The sequence below is a fragment of the Loxodonta africana genome, chromosome 5, assembly GCF_030014295.1.
Source record: "Loxodonta africana isolate mLoxAfr1 chromosome 5, mLoxAfr1.hap2, whole genome shotgun sequence".
Lineage (NCBI taxonomy): Eukaryota > Metazoa > Chordata > Mammalia > Proboscidea > Elephantidae > Loxodonta > Loxodonta africana.
The window spans coordinates 72,381,226-72,401,554 of NC_087346.1; the positions used below are offsets into that span (position 1 = coordinate 72,381,226).

Consider the following 20,329-nt stretch of genomic DNA (forward strand, 5'->3'; position numbering starts at 1 on the left):
AGGCCTGGTAAACACGGCTGCTGGGCTCGCGCGCCTACGCAGCGTGGGAGGCACGGGGGCGAGCGCGCGGCGGGAGTCCCCTGCTCACCCGACTCCGGGCCGGTGGGCGGAGAGCGGCGTCCTGATTGGCCCTCAGGGGCCGGCGCGGGGCGGGGCTGGCGGCGGGAGGCGGGCACTCGCACCGAGGGGGTGTGCGCGGGGGCTAGAGCCTTAGTTTCAGTATAAACAAGGGACCGGACTGGTTAGGTGGATTATTTTTTATTTTTTTCCTTCTTCCCGCCCGCTTTCGCTCGCAGTCCTTTGGCCGCATTCGTGGGCGCGCGGCAAACAGCCGGGAGGCCGAGGACCCGGGTCGATCTGCCGGTAGGTTGCTCCCTGGCTGGGCTCTTCTCCCGGGAGCGGCCGGAGCTCGGCGGCCGGAACGCGGGACTGTGATGAGCGCGGGCGGCCGGAGAAGCGCGGTCCCGGGCGCCTCGCCTCCGCTGCGCTGCGCTGCGCGGGGAAGGAGCGGGGCTATCAGAGTGCGCCCCGGCTGCCGGGTGCGCCCCGAAGCGGCGGTAGAGCCCGGGGCGAGCGAGCGCTGGGGCAGAGCGCCCTTCAACAGCCCAGGATCGGGGGAGCCGGACTGCCGCCGGCGCCTGGGGCTGCCGCTGGGCTCTCCCGGCCCCAACAGGTGCGTCGCCGAGCCCGGACCGGACAGGAACAGGCTTGGCCTCTCGCTCCCAGATCTTGCTGCCAGACCGCTGTTGGCGATTTTGGTGCCGTTTTTTGAGAATTCGTCTGAGTTCCAGCCGCGCTCCTTTTTTCATCGCCCGTTCCCTGCTGCGCACTGCTAGGTTGTTGCCTTCTACTTCTTGGCTAGGTTGTGTGTGGGGGGGTTTTGGGGAGCTCTTTATTTTTTGTGTCGGCGCCAATAATGTAAGATCTGACTCTTAGGAAGGGCCAGGGGTACAGAAGTCATGGACTCGCCACTGACGAGGTAATGTTTATTCATCCCTCTCGTTCACCTGGCGAACTCAGAAAACACCGAGTTGCCATGCTTTTGCCTGAGCTCCGGTGAGCCGCCTCAAGTCACCTGGCCGGGCGGTTATAATGTGAACTGGGAGTACCTGAAAACCCCGCGAGCAGCCAGTGTGAGGCAGGCTGCTCTTTCTAGGTGAGCGGTGGGAGCGAATCCAGTGCTGTTTCAAAGAAAAGGGGCGAAACGGGCACTAGTGTGTGCACGCCGGGGTGTGTGTGTGTGCGTGTGTATTTACCACTTGAGTATTGCCTCCCACCTTGTCCCATCCGTACTGGATCAGTTCGGGCGACAGCAACGCAGCTAACTGCTCTGACAGTGCGGAGAGTGACCCAAGTGTGGTAAATACCACGATGAGATGGTCTGGGGAGCAACTTAATTCTTCCAAATGTAGATGTGACTGTCTTCGCAGATGAATTCGGTGGATGCAGTGTGTTAGAGGAATATGCGCACAAGGTTTGTTGTATGTGTGTGTCTGGGTCGTACGCGTCTCCAAGGAGCTCTCCGTCAGCAGCACCGTGTGGCGATCGTCAGGAACTGCTAGTGTGCGTAGAGCTATATTTAGCTCTGGATGATCCACAAGTCTCTAGTGACCTAGGGAGGGGCTCTGAACTGGGTGCATAAAGAGGAAGAGTCCAGGGGTAGGGATTTTGCACTCTTGGATGTCGGGTACAGTCAGACTCAGATGATGGGAGTAATTAGTCTTCCCTCCTGAGAACAGTAGCAAGAGCGTGGCATGTGATGGCTGTGTCTTAATTTAACCACATAAGCCTGTGCTAAAAACTAGGAGGTTAACAAGTAACCAGTGTATATCCTTGGTTTCAAGGGGAAAATTACCGGCTAAATGAGGTTTACAACAAATGAATAATTGTTTTCTAAAAAAAATAAAAATAACATAAACCTTTGGCTGTCGAGATTTTCATAACAGAAAAAAAAAATGACAGCTTAAAAAAGCTTATTAGACCTTATAATTAATGGGTAATTTAATGTTTTTTTGGGGGGGGGGTAGTTGAGCCAATGAGGGTCCAGGGCATTTTTGACCGAAATCAGGGTTCTCAGGTAGTGCTGTATTATGCCTTTCTGGTAAATATGCTAGCAAAGATGAGAACAGCCACTGATTAGCAAGGTTCTCCTTGGCATTCTTCACTACTAGCGGGTCCATCCTTTGTTTTTTTAAACGTGGCAACATTTCTGAGTCCTAAGCATACTGGCCCGGTACTTTCTAGTTGTTTAACAGAGTGTTAAATTCTTAGAATTAATTTCTTGCACAGTACATTTTCAGTCCTGCTCCATTTTATGTGCTTCCCTAGATATTTTATCTGATGCTGCCACACCTGATACCTGGGGATCATGCTGTCTTTTGGGGGGAGAAATCACCAGAAAATATTCACATTTATTGTTCTTTTTCCTCAGTTTACCATCTAATCTATTTTTAGGTACATACTACTAAGTATTTCTCAACATAATATTTGCTATTTGTTATAATACATATTTATTATATTACCACCAACATCTCATTTTTACAATTTAAAAATTAACTGCTGGCAAATAGAGTACAATACACCAAAATAAAACCAGTTAAATTAGACCCATCTGGGGAGGGGAAAAATTTGAAGGCAAGAAGCTGGGGAAGTACCCATGCCAGGTAAGGTGCTGCCCACAGGGTCATTTTCTCAACCTGAAAAGGCTTTCTGGAAGAATTGGGCTTTGGAGGAACGTTGAATGGCTCCATAAAGGTCCCTTTTTGAAAAGGAGAAGGAGGGAAAGAAGATATTCTCCTTTGCTTAGGTGAAGAATTTGGAATCACTGAAGCAGGAATTGAGAATATTGACTCTGGCGCCACAAATAATAAATGGAAAAGCCACTCTAATATTTTGTGAGGTCTTAAAAGCTGAAAATGCTGCTTAAGATTTATGGACTTTTTGTTGTTAGTGTTGATCCCCCACCCCCTTCACTTTTCCAGAACTACAGTTGTCCCCCCCCCCTTTTTTTTTTTGCTTTTTTAATTAAACCTAAAAATTTTAGACCTGTGTAGCCTTTTATTATCCTAAAATGATGGATGCTGTAGCCTAGTGCTGGGGGCAGATTTCTGCCTTGAGGATATGGAGGCTTGGGCTCTGGCAGGATGGAAACCTTAATCAGTCAACTTAACCTTTCTGTGTACTTGCAATATATATAATATGGCCTGGAGTTGAGCTCAATGATTTATGAGTCCCTTTTAGCTCAGTGCTGTGCTCTTCCTTCATGTATCTGTCCTGCTCTGTCCTGGGTGGGAGAATGAAGGGTGAAGTAGTGTGTAAGTGGGTATTTAGCTACTTTGTAAAAACCAAACCAAAGCCAACCCAGTACTGTAGGACAGAGTAGAACTTCCCCATAGGGTTTCCAAGGAGCAGCTGGTGGATTTGAACTGCAGACCTTTTGGTTAGCAGCCATAACTCTTAACCACTGTTCCACCAGGGCTCCTTAGCTACTTTCTAGGTACATGGAAATGAAGACAGGAGAGTGAAGTTTCTTTCTATTGATGAAACTTACGAAGAGATCTCATATTTTCTTTAACTGCTTTTTGCTTTTGTTTTTCTCCTGAAAGTGTACTAAAAAATTATCAAGATGGTTAAGCCACAAATTATTTTTGACCTGAATCAGTGTTACCATCTATATTAATAATCACCACCACTTGTGTGTCAGTTTAAGTGACTCTCCAGGCCTATTTAGAGTTAAACGGAATGGATTTCACGTACTAAAATGTCGCTTTATGTTTTAATAAATTGCTAACAAGATTTTCCAGGATTAAAGATGACAAACCCTAGCTTTTGTTTTTTCAGGGAAACCAAAAATGGTAGCTATTTGATTTGGATTCCACTTCTTTCATCAATTAAGTATTAGTACAGAATTTTTTAGAGTAGCATAGTAGAACAACCAAAGCAAAATGCAAGTTCACTTTTTGTATGGAAGCCTGTAGCCCAAATCAGAAAATGATATGACTGCCTTATTCTAGTTTTAGAGAAAAATAGTATCTTCCATCCTCAAAATTACTCTGATTTTTCTTCATGACGGTGGAATCTAGTAACCATTTGGGGCTCAGTTCCAAAGAATGCACTTATCTCGGACTTGCTCACTTTTTGTTTACATGCCAAAGAAGTGAGCTGATTCAGAGTTGTCTATACATTATTGTTTGCACACTCAACACAACACGTTTTCTTTTGAGGAGAGTTAGCAGAGGTGTAGCATTTCTGCAGTTTCCAGGGGTGCTTTTAGAAATCTCTGCTTTTAGGACTTCTCCTGGATAAGGAAAGAAATAAGAAGATAATCCTCTAGACATTTTCAGGCTCAAAATAAGCCAGGTTTTAGATAGTGTTAAAAACTCGACTCTTACCTTTCATGACTCAAATCCATAGTTAGATACCCCTATGAGAATGTAGACAATCCTTGTATTCTCAGATCTACAGTGTCAAAAGGAGGCTAAAAGTAGTCGTGGTACCAGCTGGAGTAAAGTGGAATATGCAGATTTTCTGATTCAGATCTCTGGAACGTTAAGTGAAAAAAGGAATCATGTCTTTGAATGTGCATATCAGCAAAGCACAAAGTTCTTTTGGAATCTAGGGGAATTGGGAGCCAGTAATTCCAGGATATTAAACCTCTCCCCGCAAAACAAATATGCTTTCAAAGATCGTCTTTGATAGGTAGGCCTTCATCTACTTTAGTTTTTCTCTCTCTTTTTGAGTGAGCTACCTGCACAGCATTTCAGTGAGAATGAAAATGTAATGATTAACAGAAAGGCGTTGCATTTATTGAATATTTCACTGAAGCACTGTGATGAAATAGGGATTGAGGAAAAAAAAAAGTTGTTTTTTTTTTTTTCTCTGACTCCTACCTTTTTTCTTTCATTCTCTTGAGTTTAAAGGAAGTGCTGACTTGACGTTCTGGTAGAGATTTACAAAGCACCTCTACGAGGTGTTGAAGAATGGCTTTTGATTTCATTCCCACACCCATCTTCTCCTCAACCGCTTTTCCAATTTGAATTGTCACCTGAAACCACCTTATCCTGGTGCACCTGCTTCGTCATAAATAACATTGTGCCAAAGCAGCCGCTAATTCAAACACAGTCTGCTGTTCAGAAAAAGGCAGCTTTTCATTTGGTGCTTTGGTTGGTTTGAAACCATTAGGCATGCCTTTCAAATCCAGTCATCCCTTCAATCACCGAGACCTTGCTTCCTTGCCTCTGGATCGATGTCAGGCTGAACTTTTTCTGAGTCCTTGGAAGAACATGATATATCTTTGTGACTGAATTAGCTGCCCCTCTACGGTATCTTGTCTGTCAACCAACTCTTCAGCTTATCGAATTAATTTTAAGAAAGAACATTCATCTTGTATACCTGGGTTGAGCGTATCTTTCCTTCCTGTGGGACAGTTTTCCAGCAAAATCTGTAATCTGTATGCTTATTAAAAAAAAAAAAAACAGATCTGATTCCCATTGTTTCTGCATTATCTTTCCACTCCAAATTGCTGCCTTTGTTTAGGGGAGAAAAATGTCTCTTTTAATACTCTACCCAAACTAGAATTATTATTATTATTTTTGGATTTTAAACTCTGTTAGACTGGTAGTACCTGAAAACATAGGTATTCCATGAAAGAGCCAACCCTGACTGTGTTAGACCAGGGTTCTTTTCAGAGCCACTTGGTTCTTCTTTAGGGTAGAGTAGATAAATAAGATCAAGGTTCTGTACAGTCGAGCACATTGGCTTTTTAATCTGGGTTCTGTGAACCCCCTGAAAGTGTATGCAAACTTGTTGGTATGTTTTTCTGGGCACAGGGTGATGGAGAAAGGTTTGTCATCTGGAAAAAGTTAAGAACCACTTGCCTAAGAGAACTTACTCTGAGTTGTGAAGAACTAGCTTACAAATGAAACATGGGAAGCTAAATTACACCTGAGGAGCTTCACCTGGTCTCTGCCTTCTTATACTTACTGGTCGTGATGTAAATAGATGAGCAGCTTTTCAGGTGTCTCATACAAGTCTCTCCTGCCAAAAGAAGTAACTACTTTGAAGGTTAACTTAGCAGTAACTTAGTGCCAGTGCTGAACTTGCTGCTCTATCACAGCTTCTAATTTGGGGGAAGAATCAGTTTGTCCTGAACAGCATTTTTTGTTTGCAGGTTCCCATAGATAGGTGTATTGGGCTGGCAAAATCAAGGCAGACAGTGGAGAAGTTGGTTTTGAGGAGTAGGCAGAGAGTAGTAAATTACCAGCTTGTGGGACTTTTCCCTCCCTCCCGAAAAAAAAACCCCACAAAAAACACCCAAAACTCACACTCGTTGCCATCAAGTCAGTTCCCACTTATGGTGGCCCAGGTGTTACACAATACAACTGCACTATAGGGTTTTCTTGGGTGTAATCTTGACAGAAGCAGGTCACGAGGCCTTTCTTCCACAGGACCTCTGGATGAGTTTGAACACAAACTGTTTGTGCCACCTAGGGACCTTTGCAGGACTCCAGAGAAAGAAAATGTTAGTTGTGGGAGCTAAAGGTGAAAGCAAGATGGCATGATGCAGGCGAGAAGGCATCAGAGCTGCATTGGGATAAAAAATACATGGAAGCTGTGGGTCAGAGCAGCATCCCGCTTAGCTCATCTTCCCCTAGGGAAATCACCCATAAATGATTCCTAGTATTAATAGTGTCTAGGGATAAAGGCTTCTCTGGGTCCTGATTTCTAGTACTTGGATATTGGGTTTGTGTTCTTGAATAAGAAGCAAACCAATGTTTAGTCTTCTGGACTCTCACTTCTTGATATCAGAACTGAAGCAGGTAGAACTAAAGAGCATCAAATCTGAGGAACACTGAGCCAACAGGAGCTCTCAGTGATCTGGGTAGTGAGAGGCAAGATCCTTGAGAGGGAATGAGCTTTATGTTTATCTCCTAAGAGATTTAAGAATGTGCTTCACAAACAGTGCTTTCTGTAACATTCACAATACTGGCCTTTCCCCTTGTTTTATCAAGTCCATCTATTACACAAGGCTTCAGATCCTCCCAGAAAACGGCTAGACTCAGTCACTTGTTAGAGATTGTCCAGCAATGGATGATGAATATTATGACCCGTGACTTTCTTTTGGTCATTTATCTCATTAAAATTTTTCACCGAAAATCTATCAACTGCATATAAACAAGTATTACTGTATCTCATCGACTCTAAGATGCCAACAAATTTAAGATGCTCTCTTATTTCATATATAGCCAAAAAAAAAAAGGCTTTCAATTAAACAATGACGTATTTTCTTATCACAGTGATTATTTAGATGCATCCTAAGTTTCAAGATACTAAAATATTTTAAAAGTGCATATTAAAATCTCTGAAATCCCTTCTAGATGGAACTGTGCTATGATTGCAAAGGTCAGTAGCTTAAGTACTGCTGTTGACAGTGTTGCTTTTTAATAAGAGTAATTTATGATGTGAATACGTCTTCGAAGCCAGGATTTATGTAAAACATATAAATTGTTCTACTGTCCTGCAATTTGGGACAGACTGACAGGCTTTTCATTTTATTGTCAAACATTTCAAGTTCAAAAAAGACCTTTTGCAATAGAATATGACGTGCTGTAATCCATTTCAACCTGCTATCTGTAGACCTGGGTTTGAGACCCTGCGCTTTCTGTCCCTTACTAGATGTGTAACCCCAAGTGACTTATTTTAGTTTTTCTGAACCTCAGCTTCTTATGCAGTCTGAAAAGGATGAGGGTGCCTGCCAAACTGAGTTGTTGAGGAATCCCAAAAGGCGTTTGTGTAGGCAGTAAAAAATTACACAGATGGGAGCCACTGCAATTCTCAGAGGCTTCCACACCCGGCATCTAGGGATTTCTCTTGAGGCAAGAATTCATAGAAGTAAAGGACTGTGGAATGTGGTGACCTTTTCCAGCACAGGTGATCCAGTAGAAACAGAATGTTCAACTAAGGATGGGAGAAGGGCTTAAGGAATTGGAAAAACTGCTGTCCTGAGTATATGGCAAGGTAGAAAAGTGTGACCGTTGTGTATAAATAAGGAATGGAGTTACTTGGAGTGATTGGAATCTTAGCAGTTGGTTGTTGTTACAGTGCAGGCTCAGCAGTTGCTATCAAGGTGGCACAAAGGAAAAACAAAATCAGCTGATTAGCCAACAGCACTTTGGGCTAATTAGAAAGCAGGAAACAGTCTGTGGCACACTCTGTTCTTACAGTTGATTTTTTATATATAATGAGCTATTATTGTTGTTGTTAGGTACCATTGAGTCAGTTCCGATTCATAGCGACTCTATGTGCAACAGAACGAGACCCTGCCATCCTCACAATAAGTGTTATGCTTGAGCCTCAATCCACCTCGTTGAGGGTCTTCCTCTTTTGCTGACCCTTTACCAAGCATGATGTCCTTCTCCAGGGATTGGTCCCTCTTGAGAACATGTCCAAAGTACATGAGACAAAGTCTCACCATTTTCACTTCTAAGGAGCATCCTGGCTGTACTTCTTTTAAGATAGATTTGTTTGTTCTTCGGGTAGTCCATGGTACATTCAGTGTTCTTTGCCAACAGCATAATTCAAAGGCATTGATTCTTCTTTGGTCTTCCTTGTTCGTGTCCAGCTTTTGCATGCATTTGAAGCAATTAAAAATACCATGGTCAGGTGCACCTTAGTCCTCAAAGTGGCGTTTTTGCTTTTCAACACTTTAAAGAGGTCTTTTGCTGCAGATTTGCCCAAATGCAATACATCGTTTGATTTCTTGACTCCTGCTCCCATGTCACTGATTGTGGATCCAAGTAAAATGAAATCCTTGACAGCATCAATACTTTCTCTCTTAAAAAGGTCTTTTGCAGCAGATTTCGCTAATTAAATTACCAAATTTAATTTGAATTCCAGGCTATTTTTAGTATTTTATTCTGGTGCCTGGTTGGAGGGCTTATCTAAATGTTGATGTTTTGTACCTCCTGAAAGAAATTCTGTGAGTGATACATTTCCAAAGAATAGTATAAAAGCTTTTTGCCATTGTCCCAATAATAATGCTCCAAGAAGAACTTTACTATAAAGTTATGAGTAGTTTTGTTAGAATTTAGGAAGGGGTAAGAAAAATTGGAGATAATTTTTCAGATGAAAAACTTACCGGTGGGGGCAGGGACGATAAGTGACTCTCTGGTATTTTCACCGCTATTGAGTGCCGGTACTGGAATTTGATTAAATCTGAATCCTTGTCCACTTTACAGGAGTAAAGAATTAAGAAGTCCAAATACTTGGTGGCTTTTGGTGCTGAATCCTTGAAAGGGAACTCTGAATTACTCATGTCCACTTTGAGGGTTAGTACTTACTTTTAATGGGGGCATTGGTGATTTAGTGGTAGAATTCTCATCTTCCGTGAGGAAGACCCGGGTTCTATTTCTGGCCAATGTACCTCATGCACTGGCAGCCAGCACCTGTCTGTCAGTGGAGGCTTGAGTGTTGCTGTGGTACTAAACAGATCTCAACAGAGCTTCCAGACTAAGACAGACTAGGAAGAAAGGCCTGGTGATCTTCCAAAAAACAACCAATGAAAACCCTATGTTTTACAATGGTCTAATATTCACCTGATCATGAGGATGGCACAGAACCTGGCAGCATTTTGTTCTCCTGTGTGTGGGGTCTCCATGAGTTGGGTACAGTGTGACTCAGTGGCAGCTAACAACAACAGCTCACTGTTAATAAGCCTAAGGCAGCAGGTGTGCAGGGTTTAGGGGAATTCACTCACTTAAATAAAACTCACTTGGTACTGTAGTCACAGCTTGTGTGACCTTAGGCTAGTCACTTCATCCCTCTGAGTCTCAGTTTGCACAGTTGTGGAAAGAGGCGATTAGGCCTGATTGTGGATGGCACGTGGACTGGGACTTCTCCCAAGCCTGCCTTGCAGTTTTTGTTGATCACATAGAACACACATTCTCCCACTGAGCGATGGTCTTTGTATCCTTCTCACTCATCCTCAGGCCTCTAAGCAACCACATCTCATTGATTGCAGCTAGAAAGTAAAATGAAATATATTGGCCACCCTGGACAGATGATTTCTCAGGTGCTTTTGCACTCTTAGTATTTTCTGGAATTCCCAAATCTAGGCCAACCATCTCCCAAAAGCACTTTATTTAGATAGTTTCAATAGCAACCAGTGAGTGAAGAAATCGAGGAAAATATATGGTTCCTGGCAGAAAAAAATGAACTCTGGCAGCATGATGGGGTGAGTCTTACTCATCCTGTATGTGAAGAGCATTGTGTGCTTTATAACCATTTTTAAAAAGAAAAAAAAAAAAAGCACCTTGCTTTGAGTCAATTCTGACTTATGGTGACCCCCTGTGTTAGAAGGAACTGAGCTCCATAGGGTTTTCTTCACTGTAATCTTTATGCAAGCAGATCGCCAGGCCTTTCTTCCGTGGTGCCACTGGGTGGGTTCAAACCACCAACCTTTTGGTTAGTAGCTGAGTGCAAACTTTGCCGCTCAGGGACCTATAACCATCTTAAGCTTTTTAAAAACAGAGACAACCATGTCCAGACAGGAGGGTCTCCTTCGAGGATCTCAAAGTGACTCTTCTCATCTTGGACCCTACTTTCCCAATTTGAGAACATTTTGATTTTCTCAGGGCAAGGGCAGACAGGCTTTTTTAACGTCTCACCAGGGACAACCCATTTGCAAAGTGTTGTATTGCCCGTGAATTGTACTCATAGAAAGCTGGCAGTTTGAGGAGGGAAGAAATGTACTTTGTCCTTGGTCTCGTAAAATGTCTAACATTAAGTTATTTATTTAACCACTGTTCTACGTGTGAGGTCTTACCAACAAGGGGGGTGTTTTGGACATTTTTGCGTTAGTGTTTACATTCCATAGCTCCTGATTCCTTGGCTGTTAACAACTGTGTCCTGCATCAGAGAGAGGCACAGAAAGATGGCCGTGGCAGCGACAAGTCTCCCAGATAGAGTGACTCTCAGCAATCACTTTCTTCCCATTTGTGGCTATTATTTCATGGATCCTTTTAACACTTCTTCAGCTCTGGCTAAAGTACAAAGTACAAAGAGCTGAACCTTCTTTTTTTTTTTTTTCTTCTTTCTTCATTTTTTTTTTTTTTCTTTTTGCTGCTGCTTTGCCTAAATGATGATATCTCCTGCCACAATGGCCTCATAATCTATGTTTTTCAATACTCCGCCCCGGCTGCCTCCCACCGAGGCACGTGCACACACTGTGGTCTCTGTCCCCCTCTCTTGCTGTAGCTGAAACAGATGCCCTTGGAGTGAGGGATGTGACTCCTCAGACCCAGCTCCACACCCCTCCCCCATTCTGATGCAAATATCTTTGGCATCTTGAAAAGAAGGATTAGCCCAGGTTGTGTCCTCCTGCAGCCTCCACACGCCCTGTCCCTGTCAGTCCAAGGCCTGGAGTTTGCCTCCTACATTGTTGGCCTTCTGAATCCCGAGTCTCAGGGCTTTTGAATGCATCCTTTGTCCAGACATGCTGCCAGAAACCGGGAGTCTGTTCTCAGAGCCCGGTGCTCTGTCCCCAGGAATCCAAGTAATAACTTAATTGCCTCTGGCCTCCACTGAGCGCCCTCTGACAGGGCTTTGTGAGTTGCGCGGCACACAGATGGAGAACAGCAGCTTATCTCGGGACTGTCACAGCACTGCTTGTTCCCCAAATCAGGTGCCTTCCCCGCCAGCATATTTACTGAGAACTGAGGCTTCTTAGAGGCACCACCTCCCTCAAAAAAAGTTGACACAAAAGGGGGGAAATCAACAGCATCTGATCTTGCAGTGAAAGCTGGGGAGTCAGGATTATGCATTAAATTTCTTGATACCTACATTTGTATATAAATAAATACACATACAAACTTTCTCTCTCTCACACACATACTCTGTGTACTTCAGTTCTTTCAGCTTCAGCTTTCGCTATCTCTTAGCATGCCCAGTACTGGTTGGATATTTCTTAACTAGTTGCCATTGAGTAGATTCTAATTCATGGCAACCTCATATGTGTCAGAATAGAACTGTGCTTCATAAGGTTTTCAATGGCTGAATTTTTGGAAGTAGATCACCAGGCTGCTCTTCTGAAGTACCTCTGGGTGGTACCACCAACCTTTGGGTTAGTAGCCAAGAGCATTAAACATTTGTACCACCCAGGGACTATGGGTATTTCTTAAAAAAAAAAAATAAGTATCATATAATTCTTCCCAACCAAATTTGAAGTCTTAATACATTTCCTACCTGAATAACTTATTTGACTCAGTGGGATGAAGCACTGCAAAGCTCAGTTTCAACCCCCTCCCTGCCGCCCGCCTTTCCAATCAGATGTGAAGGATTAATATCTAAACATGGCAGCCAGAGACTTGAAGCCCAGATTACATCCTTTGGTCTACACATTTTATGATATTTGATATAACTACATTAGTCTTCAGAAGCATGCATGCATGTGTTGCCTAAAGAGCAATTTGGTTCTCATTCGGCTCTGATACTGTATGAGAATCTAAATTATTTTTTAAATTGCTTGTTCCTAAAGTACTAGGATTTAGTCCCTATTAAAGCTTATTTTTCTTTTTGTATTGCATCTTGCTGACTTTGCATTTTTTCCTTTTTTATTCCTTTTAGGAAAGCATGCCTCAGACTCCTCCCTTTTCAGCAATGTTTGACAGCAGTGGCTACAACCGAAACCTCTATCAGTCTCCAGAGGAGAGCTGTGGAGGGTTGTATTACCATGACAACAACCTCCTGTCCGGATCTCTGGAAGCACTCATCCAGCACTTAGTACCGAATGTGGATTACTATCCGGATGTAGGTATTCATGTTTCTTTAAAGCACATCCTTGGTACTGAGCAGAAGTTACAGTACGGGAGGCAGGGACCACTGATACTACAGAATTGCATCTGGGTTGCTAAGAATTGTTCTAATAATAAATTGCACATTGTTTATGCTGAAGGTATTGTCTCTATATCCTTTTTGAGTGCCTTGAGATCAAATTGAGCCTGGGTATGGATCAGATTTTGGTGTTGTCTGCATATCTGTTGCTTTTCAAGTTAGGTACTGCATTGAAAGCAGTCAGGTAGCACCTAAATGAAGAATCCGTACATTTGTGTTGGTCTTTAATAAAAAAATGCCAGAGAACACTGAATGCTTCTAGAATCTTTTTTTAACCCCCCAAGACCGTTATTATGATGAAAATAGTGAAGTTAGCCAGGGAACATACAAAGAAGAGAGAACAAGACTTATACTCGAGATGTAGTTCTTTGTAGATCGGACATCGGGTGACATGTTCACTTGTGTCTCACCTTGATAACCTACACTTGAATAGGTAGGACATCGGGGGACATCTTTATACATTTTCTCAAACTTTACAGTAATTCTAAGAGATTAAAGAGGAGAAAAGCCCTGAAGTTCAAAGTGTTGGGTAATTTGCACATGGGCTTGCTCCCAGCATCAGCACTTAGACATGTGTTTCTGTTTTGGGGGCCAGTGACTTTTTTTCCCCTCCGTTGTGCCACAGCTGCCCTTTTGGAGTTGAGCTCAGTAGTATGATGAGATTTAGTGACCAGCTGGTTGTTGATAAATATTTCATGAAAATATCCAGACACTACATCTGTATGTTTTCATAAATATAATAATGATCTTGGTCTGCAAAGGATAGTTTGTGCTTGCCACAGTAATTCAACATAATGTTTCTGACTGAGTTATCTCTCTGTGTCTGATTTGTTACATAGCATTTTCAAATATGCTGCGACACAGAGCAAACTTGTAATCAAAAGTAAAAGGAATGCCTTGTTCAGTCCTGTAAGTGTTTACGAGCTACTTAAGGCACTAAGGAAAAATAAATAAAACCCCATGGAATTTTGCTTTTCATTGGGAGTCTGAAACTATTATAACAAATAAGCACTACTTCATTACTGGCTTCTTGAGAGACAATGTGGTTAAAGAAAAGTATATAGTGTTACATTGTGCTTTTATCAAATTGCTGAGCCTCTGAGCAAGCAAATAGGTTACTTGAAAGCCAGCCTTCGAATGTTCTAACACAAACACTGCAGTGTGCCACACTGGACACACTAGAGAATTCTTTTTTTTGGGGGGGTGGGGGGTTCCATTGAGTTACCGTAATATTATAACATGGAAGAAGATTCTTGGGTGATATATTTAAGCTAGATTTCTAGTCAAGGAGAATTCCATTCCCCTTGACTAGAATGAGTTATGTGTCCTGGTATCCTGGCTCCCTGAGAACGGACATGAAAATGTCCTCTGAATGATATTAGGAGCTAAACTTATCCTGTACTCCTGTTATTTTTAGTATGGTTTAAGGGCGAAGATATATCAGAAGGTTAAGGAGAAATCGATCTCACGCTGTGTCTTTTACTACTAGTAGGTATCACTTTTGAAGCTGCAGCATATTAACTTTGATCAAGAGAATGTAATAAAATAAGACGTATAATTTATAGGAGAGAGGTATTAGTTTCAGAGAGAACGTAACCATGCTGACTCTTTCTTTTGCCACAGAGAACGTACATATTTACCTTCCTGCTCAGTTCTCGGTTATTTATGCATCCGTATGAGCTAATGGCCAAAGTTTGCCACCTATGTGTTGAACACCAGAGACTAAGCGATCCTAGCTGTGATAAGGTAATGATACCTTTTGAACATTACATTTTTTTTTTTTCTATTAGGTTTTGTAACTTTATGGCTTAATTTTTGTGAAGTAGATTCCTTTAACCATTCCTAGTATGTCTTTACCCCAGCCCCAGCAGCCTGGGTATTGCAAGTGGTTTGTGGATGCTAACCTAAAGGTTGGCAGTTCAAACCCACCCAGTGGCTCTTTGGGAGAAAAGCCTGGCGAACTGCTTCCATAAATGTTATAGCCAAGAAAACCTCATGGAGCAGTTCCACTCTGTACCACATGGGGTTGTCATGATTCGGGGCCAATTCGATGGCAGCTGTCTTTGCGTAGGAAGTTGGGAATGTTACAAAGAACATGGCATGTAAATCTAATGCCATGGAGGACCCCTTGATCCTACCTTATGTTGGTGGCACTTGGCATTGCCATAGAAGGTAGGAGGAGGCTGAAGGTTTTCAACCCCAAAGACTTTGCACTAGAAGTTTACCAGTGACATTGTTGGAATTATTTCCTTGGTGTAGCCCATGTGACAGATAGTACTGAATTGCATTTGCTTTTTCTCCCTAGAACCAGATAAGAAAAATTGCACCGAAAATCCTTCAACTTCTGACGGAATGGACAGAAACATTTCCTTATGATTTTCGGGATGAAAGAATGATGAGAAACTTGAAAGATCTGGCTCATCGAATAGCCAGTGGCGAGGAGGTTGGTAACGTGAATTTAGCACAGCACTTGAATTCCCATGCATAGCCTTGGAGGGTAATGATGCTGAATTATGCATCAGCATCTCCTTTGCCTGCTTTCTGTTTTGCCTTTGGGCAAGTCCTCTACATAACGCATTGATGTGTTTGGTATGTCAAACAGGGAAAATTGTATCATCCTGCTTCACAGGGCTATGATGTCGAGTTCTATGTGATTCATTTGGGGTATGTTCACGTTACTTCATGCACAGGATTCATGTTATAAGTCATGTTTTAATTTTACTTTACTTAAACCTTTCTTAATAATATTTGGACACAACTAGTTAGGCAACAGATATAAATAAATAATATATTAATAGATACTAAGTTGCATATTAATTAAACATAAATAGAAATAGATTATCTAGACCAAGGCAAGGAGAAAACAAATATACTTATCTTGAGAGCCAGTAGAGGTGCTTTGAGTTTGAACTCTAGATGAAAGGGAGACTAGAGTTGGCTATATAAGTTTCACTGTCAGAAAAGAGAAAGCATACTCATTCTTCAGGGCATTGAACTAATATAACTAAATGAAATTTTTAATAATGTTCTTATAAGGGGCATTGCACACAGGCTATAGAATAAGATCATGGAAAATGCCCTTTATAGTGTTTACAAGAAATGTCCCTTGATAAAAGCTGAGGCCATAAGATAAATGCCTAGTTTAGCAAAGATGATTCTTTTGGGCAGGAGAAGACAAAGAGAAAATGATGCAAGCCTTCTGGTGCCCGGAAGTTGATTCATGGCTAGCACCTTGAATACCTGGAGATGGAAAACAAGGCTCTTAGATAATCTGCCATAAATATCACTCCCTTCAACTGAGCCTTTGATAAGAGCTAACTAGCTGTGACAGATTCAAGGTTGTCCTCTTTGAAGCAGGCCTGGAGGGCTGGTATTCTATGTTGAGGCTTGTTGGGCAAGGATGTCTTTGTAGTTTCCGTGTTGCAGCCGAGTTCCTAAGAACAGGTTACTTGGCCACAGATACAGCGTTTTCACAGAAAATAGTAGATGAAGCATTTGGCAGTTTTAATGATGCCTTGTTTCATTGGTCTTAAAAAATGCATTTCCCAGTATGAATAATCTTCCTTGAGAAATCATTCTTTCAGTGGTATGTTCTCTTCTTGTGAATATATTTTAATGCTATTTCCCCCTGACTTAAAAAGGAGAAAAGGCAGACTTAGATTATATTAAAAAAAAAAAAAAAACCCAAACCCATTGCTGTCAAGTCAATTGCGACTCATAATGACCCTATAGGACAGAGAACTGCCCCACAGAGTATCCAAGGAGCGCCTGGTGGATTTGAACTGCCGACCTTTTTGTTAGCAGCTGAACTCTTAACCACTATAAAATTAGTGCTTGAAAAATTTACAGTTGGCCTCTCTGCATTATGTTCTAGCTCATGAAATGGAATTAACCCTTTTACTGCTCTCTTTTGACATTATATTAAACCCTGGTGCCCAAGACAGCCATCATTTCTGCAAGGCTGAGTGGTTTCCTGAGTCATTTTGCAAGTTAGGGGTGTTAAAATCAGCTTGCCTATTACCGATTCCAGCCAGGCATAAATGGGTAGATTTCTCACAAAGGCAAAAGTTAAGCATCACAGGGTAGTTTTGTAGTAAATCGTATATTAGAGGAGTCAGCTGTTGGGTAGCTTGGCTGAGTCAGTGCGGGCTCAGTGGCCTTGGTTTATGACAAACTGCTTGAAAGATTAGTGGCATCTTGAGGTCATTTTCTTGTGTGAAAGCTGAGACCTTGAGTCAGACAGGCAGCACTTCATTTCGGTTAAGTTGTATTTAGGTGCTTTGTATGTCATATGTCACTCAGCTAGTGAGCTTTTTTATTAACTTTTAAGAGCTAGAAATTGCAACTTGGTTCTTTCCAAATGGGGCACCTTAAGATTTTTTTTTTCTTAAGATAAAAAGTAAGCATTTTAAAATGCCAAAATGATAGCTCTAGATCCTTCTTGTCATGGGAATAGAAAAGGGAGATAATTTCTATCTGTATTGGTCAGAAGGATGTGATCTCTTTTTGTAGGATCAAGCCATTCAGTGTTGGCGTGGAACTGAGCAAAAGCCCAAACAGCCTTCTTACCCTGTCTCCTTTTCAGCACTGTTGTGTCAATAACATATCCTTGATATACCTGCCATAGATATGGAGAATTTCAAGTCGTTTTGAGAATGAAAAGAGGAAGTAAAATATAAACCAAGTCAAACTGAGGACTTGATAAAACTAGGGGTTGAGTACAGATATTACCTGCCTGTTCAGAGCAGCTTTCACAGTGAGATATTATTTTCTTCAGTGGTTTCTATCCACTATTCAGAAACCAAGTCCACACTTAGCAGCTGGTTGAGCTGAGGGTGCTTTGGCAAGCCCCCTAAATCCCTTACTCCTTGATTTCCTCATCACTATATAAATCATAGAGGTAACTGCTGTGTGTTAATGTCCTCTTCAGCTTTAAAAATGTGTGATAAATGCTTGTCGTCAGTTCTTTGCTTGGCAGGCTTCTTATCTGTGATGGATGTGCTCAAGTGTCTGTCTTCCGAGAGGCCTTTTCTTACCACCCCAGCCCCCACCCCAATATTGGCTTTCATCACTAGTACCCTATTTTTCTCACAGCGCTCTGCAGTTAGCCATTATCTGCTTGTTTGTTGTCTGTTTCCCCCACTGGAGTCCACGCTGCACTTTCTTTGCTCATCATAGAATCCCTGACTTGTAGCTCAGTGCTTGACATATAATAGGCACTCAGCAACGTTTGAATGGATGAGTGAATGAATAAATGAATGAACAAACCAATGAATCAATTGTTGCACTAGGAAAAAAGTGATTTCCCTCCACTGAAAGGAGTGTGGGTTTGAGGTGGGACTTGTTGCTGCTTGCCTGGGAATTTTGGGATTTTTTTTTTGTTGTTGGCGGTCGGTGAATCCAGGTGTGCCCTATATATAATTTAGTCAGGTTCTTCTGAATTGGCTACCACAGTTCCACATAATTTGGCTTAATATGTCTCCCCCCTGGGGATTTGCCCAAAATGAAGTGGTTTATTAGGACTTGCTGGCGAGAAACATAAAATGAAACTAATGATTGAATTACATGACAAATGACTATAGCGGGTAGAATGCAATTTTCTCTTCCTTACGGGGCTGGTCTTTATAATAGGAACTTCTATCTTTATTTCCCAGGTAATTACTGTCACTGGCATTTGAAGTTATAAAAAAGAATAAGTACATATTTAGCAATTCATGACTCAGTGAGGAAGCATGCTTAACAACACGAACCTTGGTTTCTTTAATAGAATCAAATGTCAGCAAGAGACTTAAAGAGGTCACACACTCTCCAACACACACACACACACATACACAGAGAGAGAGAGAGAGAGAGAGTATTTTGTTATTCGAATAACTTTCCCCCTATTCCTTATTGGGTACATATTTCCCTGATATTTTCCTGCTTCTTTTTGCTCACTAGCAACCTCTTTGGAGCTGAGTCCTTAAGTGTATATTCCTCTGCGTCTTCCCCCCTAAAAAGCATTTGTAAAATGCAGGAGTCCCTGGGAGGTGCAAACTGCGAAGCACTTGACCTCTAGCCAAAAGACTGGCAGTTCGAACCCACCCAGAGGCCCCTTGGGAGAAAGACCTGTTGGTCAGCTTCTGAAAGGTCACAGCCTTGAAAACTAGGGAGCAGTGCTATTCTGCACACCTGGGGTCTCCATGAGTTGGAACCAACTTGATGGCAGCTAACAACGACATCAACAACGCCGAAGTGCAGAATAAAAATCTTTCACCAGATATGCTCGGTGTTCTATAGAGCATTAATTCTACACTTTGCGCAATGTTCGAATCTCCCGGGGTGTATTTTTACTTAGGCTGGCTGCAGAGCCCTGGTGGCACAGTGGTTAAGAGCTTGGCTGCTAACCAAAAAGGTTGGCAGTTTGAATCCACCAGCCTCTCCTTGGAAACCCTATGGGACAGTTCTACTCTTATATGTCGCTATGAGTTAAAATTGATAGCAACGAATTTGGTTTTTTTTTTGGACCTAGACTGCACCCCAGACCACTTAAATCAGAATGGGAGGGACAGGTTGCTGCCTGTTCTTATTTAGCTGTTTTTGTGTTCATTGTTTCTCAGCTAGTACCCTTAGGTGGTGACCTGCAGAGAAGTGGGAATTTCTGACAAAAGCATGTTCCTTGGTGATCCTGTGAAGGGGGAAGGTTCATGATGTAGGAATGATAACATGCTCGGAAGCACTGCTGAAACATAGGGTAATGGATGAGGTTTTGAAATGAGTTGTTTGTGGCTTTTTTGAGTGGAAAGAACTTTCTTATCCGTGTTAATGAAGAAATCCCATTTGATAGGAAAGTCTTTTAAAAATGGTTTAAATAGCCAAAATGGTGCAAGTATGTCTAATCAGTATGCAAGAATTCATGGAATACTTGGAGTCCATTGATTTTCATCTGCATATGTATAAAAGCTTATAAGCAAGGTGTTTGCCCAAATACATGGTTTTAAAAAGTGTTTGGGTAGTGTAGTTTATGTATCAAGTATCATAGGGATAGATGATCTGAGACTAAATAATATGATTGTATCACTGTCGACAAGAGAGTGGCCCAAGAAACTGGAACATATTCTGAGTGCCTGTGTTCCTGTAGGACTTATCACCCACAGACCATTACCCAGTATGCAAACCTACTCCTCCTCTACAGCATGGGAATTTTAACACCAGTAACCCTGTTTCTTTCCATTCATTCTCATTGTTAAAAAAAAATTTACAGATAATTCACACAAAGTAAAGGGTACTCAAAACTTCCATCAATCTTGCTTCATTCTCAGGAGGAACAGTAGTGGTTAGTTTTGTATGTATCCTTCCAGAGCTGCTTCTCAGTATACATATGTTTATGCACATATATTTACACCCATGGAAGTAGTATGTATAGGTTGTATGTGTATGTGCTTACCAATTGTTCTTCATT

The 20,329-nt window shown here is 42.0% G+C and overlaps 1 protein-coding gene across 3 annotated transcripts in view; it reads left to right on the forward strand.

The window, feature by feature from the left end:
• The first annotated feature begins 214 nt into the window (after positions 1–214).
• Positions 215–20,329, forward strand: part of RASGEF1B (RasGEF domain family member 1B) — a 43,166-nt gene continuing 23,051 nt past the window's right edge. Inside the window, exons 1-5 of one of the 3 annotated variants that reach the window (XM_023553327.2) lie at positions 215–363; positions 9,237–9,326; positions 12,622–12,804; positions 14,512–14,634; positions 15,194–15,331. In XM_023553327.2, coding sequence (XP_023409095.1) covers positions 9,312–9,326; positions 12,622–12,804; positions 14,512–14,634; positions 15,194–15,331 — 459 coding nt within the window. In that variant the 5' untranslated portion in view covers positions 215–363; positions 9,237–9,311. Of the gene's footprint in view, positions 364–679; positions 837–9,236; positions 9,327–12,621; positions 12,805–14,511; positions 14,635–15,193; positions 15,332–20,329 lie in introns of those variants that run through there. The other 2 variants (XM_010594114.3, XM_023553328.2) reach the window with 2 other exon arrangements.